This window comes from Phycodurus eques, chromosome 13 (genome assembly GCF_024500275.1).
Source record: "Phycodurus eques isolate BA_2022a chromosome 13, UOR_Pequ_1.1, whole genome shotgun sequence".
NCBI classification, from domain to species: Eukaryota; Metazoa; Chordata; class Actinopteri; order Syngnathiformes; family Syngnathidae; genus Phycodurus; species Phycodurus eques.
The window spans coordinates 2,278,239-2,290,539 of record NC_084537.1 but is presented as its reverse complement, the minus strand read 5'-3'; the positions used below and the strand labels follow the sequence as shown (position 1 = coordinate 2,290,539).

General features: G+C 45.5%; 1 protein-coding gene across 4 annotated transcripts in view; it reads left to right on the top strand.

The window, feature by feature from the left end:
- Positions 1 to 12,301, top strand: part of LOC133411246 (xenotropic and polytropic retrovirus receptor 1 homolog) — a 230,488-nt gene that overhangs the window by 101,709 nt on the left and 116,478 nt on the right. For all 4 annotated transcript variants that reach the window (XM_061693346.1, XM_061693345.1, XM_061693344.1 and 1 more), the window contains one exon: positions 9,216 to 9,299. In XM_061693346.1, coding sequence (XP_061549330.1) covers positions 9,216 to 9,299 — 84 coding nt within the window. The remainder of the gene's footprint in view (positions 1 to 9,215; positions 9,300 to 12,301) is intronic.

The following is a 12,301-nucleotide window of genomic DNA, read 5'->3' as shown; positions in this document are numbered from 1 at the left end:
GGTAACTTACACATCTGTGAAGGGACCATTAATGCTGAAAGGTACATACAGTATTTGGAGAAATGATAACGGAGACCCCGGACTGTTGAACAGCTGAAGCTGTACATCAAGCAAGAATGGGAAAGAATTCCACCTACAAAGCTTAAACAATTAGTGTCTTTTGTTCCCAAACGTTTATTGAATGTTGTTAAAAGAAAAGGTGATGTAACACAGTGGTAAGCATGACCCTGTCCCAGCTTTTTTGGAATGTGTTGCAGCCATAAAATTCTCAGTTAATGATTATTTGTTAAAAACAATCAAGTTTATCAGTTTGAACATTAAATATTTTGTCTTTGTAGTGTATTCAATTAAATATACGTTGAACATGATTTGCAAATCTTTGTATTCTGTTTTTATTTATGTTTAACACAACGCCCCATGTTCATTGGAATTGGGGTTGTACATCTCGAAAGCTGGAAAGGGTTTCAGAGCCATTTCTAAAGCTTTAGGACTTGCGCTACCAACGGTGAGAGCCATTATCCACAAATGTAGAAACCATGGAAGAGTGGTGAACCTTCCCAAGAGTGTCCGGCCTCCAAAAATAACCACAAGAGCACATTGACGACTCATCCAGGAGGTCAAAAAGGATCCCAGAACAACATCTAAAGAAGTGCAGGCTACCCTTGCCTCAGTTAAGGTCAGTGTTCATGTCTTAACAATAAGGAAAATAATGGGAGAAAAATGGCGTCACGGAGGACGATTGGTTAGCACATGTGCCTCAAAGTTCAGGGTTCAAATCCCGGCCGCCCCTGTGTGGAGTTTGGATGTTCTCCCTGTGCCTGTGTAGATTTTCTCTGGGTACTCCGGATTCCTCCCACATCCCCAAAACATGCATGGTAGGTTATTTGAAGACTCTAAATTGCCCGTAGGTGGGAATGTGAGTACGAATAATTGTTTGTTTCTCTGTGCCCTGCGATTAGCTGGCAAACAATTAAGGGTGTACCCCGCCGACAATGCTTGGCCATCAATTTATGAACTCAGGCTGAAGCCACTTGGCTTTTGCAGCAGGACAACGATCCAAATCCCCACCAGTAAGTCAACTTCTGAAAGGCTTCTTAAAAAAAGAAAACAAAGTGGCTTAGTTAATGCCTGGACTTAAATCTGATTGAAATGCTGTGGCATGACCTTGCGAAAGGCCGTTCATACACAAAAACCCTCCATTGTTGTTGAATTAAAACTTCTGCAAGGAAGAGTAGGCCAAACGATATCCACAGAGATGTGAAAGACTCATTTGCCAGTTATAGAAAACACTTGATTTCAGTTGTTGCTGCTGAGGGTGCCCCAATCAGTTATTTGGTTTAAGGGGCCATTAGTTTTTCACACAGGGCCAGGTAGGTTTGAATGTTTTTGTTTTTTTTCCCCTTAATAAAAATCACCATTACTAAACTGCGTTTTATGTTTACTTGGGGTACCTTTGTTTGACATTTACATTTGTTAAATTAGCTTAAACATTAAAGAGGGGAAATTTATACACCAAAATATATGTTTGAGGAGGAGGCAAATGTTTTTTCCTGGCACTATATACCCACAATACTCTACAGTTCAACATATTACGGAAGCCTGAATAACACACACAAAAAACATATGTAACACTTGGGAGTTTGATTCACGACACCGTGCTGTTCTGTACATAGTCCCATCCAGGAAAGATGCATGTTTTGGGGTGTAGGCATAACTAGCTAGCTAGCTGCTCCCCGTAATGTGGTAGAAAATGGCAGAGTAATTATAAGTAATTTGCAGTTGTGCCTAATAGCTACTGATGGAAGAAAGGCACTCAGTTTTTATATAGTGCAACAGAAGCAACTCATGCGAGACGCCCAGACGTGTTAGTTAGTTTCTGCTGATTGTAATGCAAATAAGTAACACGGTCAAGATTTTGATTCGGGGTCATCTACAAGAAAATGGACTCAAACACCGCTGCAACCTGATCTACCAGTTTATACTCGTCTGGGATAACACGTGGAACCCCTATTGCATCTATGTATACTGGGGATGTGGCTCCAGTGGCCGCCGACAGGTAGTCCCTTGCCGCCCCTCCCCTTTCTCCACACGGGGGATCTACACGATCAAAGAGAACAAAGTGACAGTTAAAATTAAAGAAATCAAAGCAAATGCGTCCAATCGGGGGCAACCATCCTAGCAAACGGGCCCCTCCACACCACCACCAGATGTCCGCCCTAGCCTTAATTAGGCGCCTCGCACTCACATTGTCCGTCAAATCAAATTCAGACAAACACAAAGAAGGCGGAATTCTCCCTACAGCAACTGCTGTGGGGGCACCCAGTCTTGGTTTAAGGGAAAAATGACCCCCTACTGCCGATACCCTAAAGTTGGGAGGTGTCGCATTTTGAGCTGTCAATGGAAACACCGAATCATACGACACCTAGGTTTCACATTATCTTTTGTCATCAACTCAAACAAACCATCCCAGTCTGGTCAGGGAGCAGTAACAATGGACGTATCGGAGGTCGTGGTCGACTACCGAATGGAAGGTACTATCTGGAGGAGTGGTTTAGGAGGTGAACAAATAATGCAATCTCCTACCCCGGTGCAATTGGCTACATCCTCCGCTGCCTGCAACAAGGTATTGGAAGGCTCAACTATACCTGTAGACACAAGAAATCTATTGGGTAGTGAGAGGGCGGTAGTATCAAACCCCTGCACTGTCTTTTGCTGCTTTAACAAAGTCGACTTTTGGTTCTTTACCGGTTCCTGCAAAATAACCCTGACCAAGCCCACCGGGTCCTTCCCAAAGACCTCAGCCCCAAGAGGGATATAAAACCCCTGATTGTGTCCTTCACATCTTATACGATCCCGTCGGGCCCCCATGTTGGGTCCTCGCCAGAAATTTTTAATAGTCAACAATATAGGATTCCTTCCTCCACCCTGAGGACCCAAACTCCCAATTACTAACCCGAAATACTTTCAGGGATGTGGGACCAACCATTGTCCTGTGTAAGCGATCACTCCTCCCCCACCCATCACAGGGGTGCCTTCCATACAGATGGGGCCAACGGTAAGAATAAGAGGAGCATTCCAGTACCTCTTAAATCTTGGTGTAATTAAGAGTGACGCGACTACCGTAGTGCCGCATGCATGTGTCTGCTCAGTCTGGAGCCCTCTCTAACACCTGCCTCCTAGCCCTCATCACAGTGCGACTTTCTTTTTGGCCAAACCACCCCTCTGTGACCTCCCAGTTATCCAGGCAAAACAAAAGCGAGAAAACTACTAGAAGGACTATGATAATGACAAGCAAAGCAAAATGGCCGAACAATTTCCATTTACTCTTTCCTCCCCCTCGGCACCCTTTTGGGCTGGGGCACATTTCCGCACGTGAAACCAGGTCGTTCATTTTCCCCCCAGCCGGAGGGCGTGAGATGTTCTCTCGACGACCTTGTATAGTCTTGTCCATCTTGGCTCCAACCATTTGCACTTGAAGACTTTCAGGTAGACCCATGGCACCGTAAAGATGTCGTCCAAATAGTCACCTCCTTGGGCCTTACTCCCAACCTGTTTGGAAAACATTTGAACTAGGCGGTTGAGGGCTTCGAAGTACGGCTTACACCTGAGAGGCTTCATCTCTTCTTCCGTTCTTGCCACAGCCGATGGCTCTGGGAATTGCTGTTACCGGTTTAGTTCAAATGTGGGGCGAACTGGCTTTGCAAATTTACCGAACTGCGGACTGACATGAGTGCTAGGGAAAGTACAGCCACCCATGTCAATTTTGTTCCAACCATAACCTTAGCAATTTTGGACTTTAGATTTTGATTCATGCGTTCCACCCGCCCCTGTGACTGGGGATGATAGACTGTACCAAATGAATGTTTGAGTCCGAGCACTGCCTCAACGTTTTGAAGATGTTAATTTTTTAAATGACTGCCATTATCTGAACGAATTCATTTGGGGAAGCCATGGGTTAGAATGACAGAGGCCAAATCCTCCTTTTTACAGGGATAGGCCTCGGGCCAGCGAGTATACGCATCTACGATTACCAATAGGTAGCGTTTGCCCCTCGCACGATCAATCGTATCTGTAAAAGCCAATTGAATTTACTCTCCCGGGTGTTTAGGCAGTGGAAAGGTGCCCTGGAGAGGTTTAATGGTTGGCCGAATATTAAATAGTTGACACACCTCACAATTTTTCACCAAATTGTCAATTGTGTCCTGCAAATGAGGGTGCCACCAATGTATGAGTGGTTGTGTCATTTGTGCCTCACACACATGCACTGCTCTGTGAGCCTCTTCCACCAGGACCCAGAGCCGAACCGCCTAGGGAACAGCACGACCATCAGGATGAAGCCACAAGCCTGTGGCGTCTGGAGAGGCCGTATTGGCCTTCCAAATCGTTTTTTTTCTTCCGGGGACGGACGTTTTTGGTCCTCCAACAATGTCTTCGTCCACCCGTGAGAAGCCAACCAGGGTCACTGGAACTTGCGGAGGCAATGTGCTGAGTGTAGCGTAGCGAGTACCAGTGTCGAGCATCATGGAGAGCTGATGTTCGTCTACAGTCACCGGAGTGCAGGGTATGCCAAACCATGCACGTCGAGGCTCCCTGGGAACACCTATTGGTGAGCGGGATACTGGCCCGGAGGTGGCGGTGCCAGGTAGGCATTCGGTGGCAGATGCGGCAGCGGCAGTTGCTGCGGTTGTGAAGGTAGACATTGTGGCGGCCCAGACCACTGGGACTGCCCCTGTTCAACATCCATGGGGGCATTTGGAGGCTGCAACGCATTCTGCCACTGCTGTGGTGGTGAACTCTGGTTGGTTCCACTTTGGAGTAAGCCAGTCCTTCGCCCTTTTGTGGTTGTCAATCCGACGGTTTGTTCTCACTGCCCTCGTACCACGGTGCGCATTATTGTGAGTATCGTGAGAGGAGACCAGACTCAACTCGCACGGACTAACTCGGCAGGAGGCTATTCAACTGCTTGGTTTGTCCCCCTGGCACGAGGTCCCAGACCTCTGAGGTTACTGTTGGCCTACAATAAAACCTCACAAATATAGTGTCCCAGACACCCAGTCTCGATGGATACCGGATCAGTACGTGATCCAATCGCGATTTTTATCACAGAGTAAATACACCCTCTTACTGAACTCCGGATTACAAAAAAAAAATCGGTCCACTCCTCTCTCCACCATATCCCAGTTTAGATTAGCAGAAAATCAGGAGAATTTGAATGAACAGGCTTCCCACTTACCTTATTGCTAGCTGGCCTGGATATTGGTGGAAGGAAAGTAGCCACGGAGCCCAGGAAACCCCCTTTCACTGGAAAATCACATTGCGGTCACGAATTTGTTGTGAGGAGGCGTCACTTCCTCACCTTTGATTGATAACTATCGCCACAGTCACCTCACATCCACTGGTCAGACGGAGTAAGAAAAGAGCACCTCCCCCTCCAACCCTTTACATTTTATAGCTTGTTATGAGGATGTTTCTAGATGTTGCTGCTCCGTCCACGCGCTGTCTGGTTCTTGCTGATAGATACTGATGACGTCAGGCACGTGACTTATTTCAGTTCCTCAGCTGTCATCTGAGGCCACCTCTTGAGAACATCTGAGACATCATGTACTTTTGACCATCCATTGAAAAAATAGATTAAACCGCACTGCCAGCGCATTGCAAAAATGGTTTATATTAATGGCTTAAGTCATTTGAAGCTGCGCCTACTTATTGCAAACAATGTTAGCTGAAATGCTTGTTTAACTGAAATATTTGCTGAATGATTACAGCACCAAGTGTATAAACGTGCAATCACAAAAACCTTTCATCTTTTCTTATTAGGTGTTTTCAATAACTGGCACTACACTCACAGTTTATGCTCCCAAGCGAAAGAAGACCGTCTGCATCCTTAGCACCATGCACAGCATAGTTTAGATTGGGAACAACCGCAAGAGGAAGCCCGACACAATCACTGACTACAACACCATGAAGTATGGCCTGGACATCATGGATCAGAAGGTGCGATAGTACACTGTGCGCACAGGATCACGGCGATGGCCAGTTGCTGTGTTTTACAACATGATTGACATGGTAGCAATGAATGCTCACATGCATTACCACTCATCCACCGGAGTGAATGAGAGAAGGGTGGACTTCCTGGCACATCTTGCAACTGAGGTTGCTAAAAGGTTTTTGCAAGGAAAGGGGATGGAAAAGGAGAAGCTGCTTTGGCAACAATCTGCCACACCAAGCCCAGGGAAAAGTCCTATGTGTCAGGTGACCTTTCAGTGCAAGAATAATCACGCAACTGTACACTGTGTAGACTGCTATAAGTACAGTTGCGAGAGATGCAGAAAGGAGACCAAGTGGCAGTGTAAGATATGTGCCAACAAATCAGACTGCTGAAACACACACACGGACACACCACCCCCTCTGCACATACCAAATGTTGCAAATGTCTCAGTATTTTGTATTTTTACATTTTGTGTGCTCTTGTTACCTTGCATTATAATGACAATAAACACTTTGAATCTTTAAATCGTTCAATCAATTGTTACTACACCCATGTCATCTGATTACAAACATCAAATTATGGCGGGGCAGAAAAGAAAGCTTTTGGCTCCCGAATGGAAAACAAAAAAGGAGGAAGGAGAAAGATCTCCTAGGAATGGAAAAAAAGCTTTTAAAAATTGTTGAAAGACCGTAGATGTGTGCGTATGAAGAGGAGGGTTGTAAACATTAAGGTTAGCTGAATCTATTACGCTGTAAAACCTATTATTCCTATTATAATGTTTTTAAAAAATATTTTAAATATATGGGGTGTAAATCTGCAGTCTGTTTTGGGGTAAAAGACCAAATAAATACATTTGACATGAATTTCCACCCACAGCTGTTTCATTATTATTGTCTACTCTGAATTTCATTGCATACATTTTTTTTGTCTACTTTGCTCTCAAAAGAAGAGACAGGAGGGAGTTGTGAGAGACAAGGCCAAGAAGCACAATACCCCTCACCCGCTATGCCCATCCCTGACCAGACCGCTGCCTTGCTACATTTACAGAACAAAACCGACCGTTCACAATTGATTAAGGTTGTTAGGTAAAAAACAACCAGCCAAGTAGTTATCCTGCGGACCTTATATGAAATGGCAGCTCTCTGGACCTTCTAGTGTTAATTCTGCCGTATATCTCCGCAATTGAGTACTACACAGTTCTCAGTCTTACTCAGCACTTATGCTCAAACATGTACAGAGTGGGGCAGAAAGGACAGATGTTTTTGAAAATCCATCGATCCATTTTCTGAGCCACTTATCCTCACAAGGGTCGCGGAAGTGCTGGAGCCAATCCCAGCTATCATCGGGCAGGAGGCGGGGTACACCCTGAACTGGTTACCAGCCAATCGCATGGCACATATAAACAAACAACCATTCGCACTCACATTCACACCTACGGGCAATTTAGAGTCTTCAATTAACCTACCATGCATGTTTTTGGGATGTGGGAGGAAACCGGAGTGCCCGGAGAAAACCCACAGAGGCACAGGGAGAACATGCAAACTCCACACAGGCGGGGTCGGGGATTGAACCCCGGACCTCGGAACTGTGAGGCAGACGCTCTAACCAGTCGCCCACCGTGCCGCCGTTTTTGAAAATCTCACAAAATAATAAATGGTAGCTGCAAAGAAATTTGACATCGTCTTTGTATTGAATAGCATTTGACACAATCAAGTGTGGAAAACAACATCCATTGTGTGGTGTTCATTTTCATTGATGCATTTCTGAAGGCATTGATGGGCTGTTGAAGGCTTCCACTCTCTCCAACATTGCTATGTTAATTTGGTTTGTGGTCTTGGTTCTTGTTTGATCTGTGTTACTTGTGACCTGAGTGTTACATTGAGATGATAACTTCATTGTGCCTGAATTGAGACGAAGACACATGGCATGCGTGGTTTCTGCAGGATGTGGCGATGGCCCACACAGCCAGAACATCAATGACCATTCTTAGTCCTCTTTTTGTGACCACCTCATATCCATGCTTGCTGACACTCCTTGGCCCCTTCGTTCCCCTGATTTGTCCCTATGTGATGATTTTTTTGTGGGGTCCAGTCGTGAAATTTCCTCGTTGCCAAATATTCCACAGTTTGGAAATGACAGCAGATCATCCACAAAGTGACAGGCCACGTAAACTGACGGAGTGGGGTCAGGGAATGCTGAGGCGCATTAGTGCCAAGAGGTCGCCAACTTTCTGCTGGGTCAATCGCTACAGACATCCAAACTTCATGTGGCCTTCAGATTAGCTCAATAACAGTGCGCAGAGAGCTCATGGAATGGGTTTACAGGGCTGAGTAGCTGTACCCACGCCATATATCACCAAGTTAAATGCAAAGTGTCGGATGTAGTGGCGTAAAGCACGCTGCCACTGGACTCTTGAGCAGTGCAGACGCATTCTTTGTAGTGACAAATGACGCTTCTCCATCTGGCAATCTGATGGACAAATCTGGATTTGGCGGTTGCCAGGAGGTACTTGTCTGACTGGATTGTGCCAAGTGTGAAGTTTGGTGCAGGGGGGATTATGGTGTGTGATTGTTTTTCAGGAGCTAGGCTTGGTCCCTTAGTTCCAGTGAAAGGAGCTCTGAATGCTTCAGCATACCAAGACATTTTGGACAGTTCCATGCTCCCTACTTTGTGGGAACAGTTTGGAACTGGCCCCTTCCTCTTCCAACATGACTGTGCACCAGTGCACAAATCAAGGTCCAAGACATGGATGACAGAGTCTGGTTTGGATAAACTTGACTGGCCTGCACAGAGTCCTAACCTCAACCCAATACCAAACCTTTGGGATGCATTAGAGGAAAGACTGAGAGTCAGGCTTTCTCGTCCAATGTCAGTGTGTGACCTCACAAATGCGTTTCTGGAAGAATGGTCTAAAACTCCCATAAACACACTCCTAAACCTTGTGGACACCCTTCACAGAAGAATTTAAGTTGTTATAGCAGCAAAGGTTGGACCAATGTCATATTGAACCTATGGATTAGGAATGGGATGTCACTTAAATTCATATCTGAGTCAAGGCAGGTGATACGATATTTTGGGGAATATAGTTTAAGTGTAATACAAGCCTCATTATTAATGGAGTGATAGATCTGACACGGTCCAATCTTCAGTATTTCTATTTAGAGTTAGGAATAAAAAAGAACACTGTTGTTGAGGTCATCAGACAACCTTTTCGCTGTCTTTTCAGGCGTTGGTCACGACAGAGTTGGAAGGTGGTGACAGGCAGAAGGCCATGAAGAGACTGAGGGTACCTCCTTTAGGAGCTGCACAGGTGAGACACGCACACAGATGGGTAAGGCTACACAGCCCTATAAGAATGCCAGGTTTTGACATGAAAAATACATTGGTTTCAAATGTTGGAACGTAATTCCATTCTGGGATGATGCATGACTCCTGATTTGTTCATATCACCCAAAAAACATTTCCTATAAAACACAATAGATGAGCAGAATTAGTCACATTTAACATCGCTGAGTAATTAGATTTTGTTTGATCTTGTTCTCAAAGGAGAACGTGTAAGTAATTTGATCTCATCCTTCGGTTTTTTTCTCAACAGCTCACAGGATGGACTGAAGAGGAATAAATATAAATATTGTATTTTGTTAAATTTAAACTTTATTTATCCATTTAGGGCAATTGAGAAGTGACTCTCATTTACAATGCTGACCTGACGTCAAAAGACAGTTGACAAGGCTAAAAATAAACTAGCATTTGGATTCAAATTTACTGTGCACGATGGCGACACGGAGTCAATGTCTTTTGTGGATCAGCTCTGCGAATTATGACATCAAAGCCGATCAGCATAAAATGCTAATTATCAGCCGATACCAATCAGGCCGATAAAATCGGTGTAAAGTTAAATTGCATCTTTACTTACAGATTGCATGTGCTGTTGATGGGTGTGTTGTGCATGATCAACTAAGACTGCAAGCTTTTGAGACATTAACACGGGTAGGTGTGTTTTTAGACTCCTCGGTGCCACGACCTTAATTTATTGATATGAGAGTCTCTTAACATTGGTGAAAGCAAAGAATAGCTATCTCGACCAACTCCGACTGCTGTTAGTGTTAGCACTGCTAGTGATAGACTTAGCCAGGCTTCATGTGTGGAAGTGAACAATTTGCTGCTGATGTGGTAAAAAGCTTTGGACAAGATTCTCAACCGTGTCAACGAAAGCTATGAGAAGTTTGATATGACACTTCAGGAGGTGTGAAAGTCTTAATCTGAACTACTGGAAAAAGTGGACACAATCGAATAATAAATTGCAGATCAAAAGGGCTACTTAGGCAGCCGAGAGAGAGTAGTCACTGCTCTGATAAGAGAACGTCACACTCAAGCGTCAAGGTTGAGGATCTCCAAGGGCGCTCTCGCTGCATTAATATTAAAATAATCAGCATCCCTGAAAAGGAGGAGGGAGGTAAACCATCCGACTTTGTTGTAAATTAACTTTGATTCTGAAACTTATCGGAAATGACAACTTCCAAGTCTCAATAGTGATCTACTGGGTGCACAGGACCCCACGGCCACCACCGCTGAGGGAGCCAAACCCGGGGCTATTATCGCCTGGCCGGGTCCACTTTTATCGTGAAAAATAGTTCATACTGTGACACGGGGTTGGCCGCATCAAAGTCCTCATCTTGCCTGACTACACATCGAACATGATGTGACAACGGCTAGACTTCAGCAAGGTGCTGGCCACCTTACGGTAGCTTGAAGTGTCACACAGCCTCCCCTTTCAGGAGAAACTTCACATCAACCACAAGGGTCAGTTTAAGGTCATCAACACACCAAATGAGGCAATGACATTCCTAAATACGGAACTGAAAAATGTGTCCTAAAAACTTAACTTTTTGGACAATTAGGAGACTTCTTTACAAATGAGACAATTTAAAGTCAAGTTTTGGATAATAATGGAGTTTGAGTGTAGTATTTGTGCTTCTTAGCCTGTAGAAGAGGGATTGCTGTGCTTTACAAGAGGAAGCACTAAGTGGGTAGGAGGTTATGTTCAAAGTGTGTTGTTCGACCATGTTATGTATGTAAGGTTGGTATATGTTTATGTGCAGTTCAGAGAATGGATGGATGGATGATGTTTCTTGATGGATTGTTGCGTGTTTTTATTTTCGTCACGTCAATTTCTAATCCCAGTGGTATACAGGTATGTGCCAATAAAATTTAATATTGAGGGAAAGTATTTATTTCAGTAATTTGTTTCAAAAAGTGAAACTTGCATGTTATATTAGTGCACCTTTGTTTTAATTTTGATGATTATGGCAGAAAGACAAAAAAATAAACAAATCCAGTACATCCATCCATCCATTTTCTACCGCTTATCCGGGTCGGGTCGCGGGGGCAGTAGCTTTAGCAGGGACGCCCAGACTTCCCTCTCCCCAGCCACTTCATCCAGCTCTTCCGGAGGGAACCCGAGGCGTTCCCAGGCTAGCCGAAGGACGTAGTCTCTCCAGCGTGTCCTGGGTCGTCCCCGGGGTCTCCTCCCGGTGGGACGTGCCCGGAACACCTCACCAGGGAGGCGTCCGGGAGGCATCCGAATCAGATGCCCCAGCCACCTCATCTGGCTCCTCTCAATGCGGAGGAGCAGCGGCTCTACTCTGAGATCCTCCCGGATGACCGAGCTTCTCACCCTATCTCTAAGGGAGAGCCCGGACACCCTGCGGAGGAAACACATTTCGGCCGCTTGTATCCGGGATCTCGTTCTTTCGGTCACGACCCACAGCTCATGACCATAGGTGAGGGTAGGAACGAAGATCGACCGGTAAATTGAGAGCTTCGCCTTTCGGCTTAGCTCCTTCTTTACCAGAACGGACCGATACAAAGTCCGCATCACTGCAGACGCTGCACCGATCCGTCTGTCGATCTCCCGTTCCATTCTTCCCTCACTCATGAACAAGACCCCAAGATACTTTAACTCCTCCACTTGGGGCAGGATCTCATCCCCGACCCGGAGAGGGCATGCCACCCTTTTCCGACTGAGGACAATGGTCTCAGATTTGGAGGTGCTGATTCTCATCCCAGCCGCTTCACACTCGGCTGCGAACTGCTCCAGTGAGAGTTGGAGCTCACGGTTTGATGAAGCCAACAGAACCACATCATCAGCAAAAAGCAGAGATGCAATACTGAGGCCACCAAACCGGACCCCCTCTACGCCTTGGCTGCGCCTAGAAATTTTGTCCATAAAAGTTATGAACAGAATCGGCGACAAAGGGCAGCCTTGGCGGAGTCCAACCCTCACCGGGAACGAGTCCGACTTACTGCCGG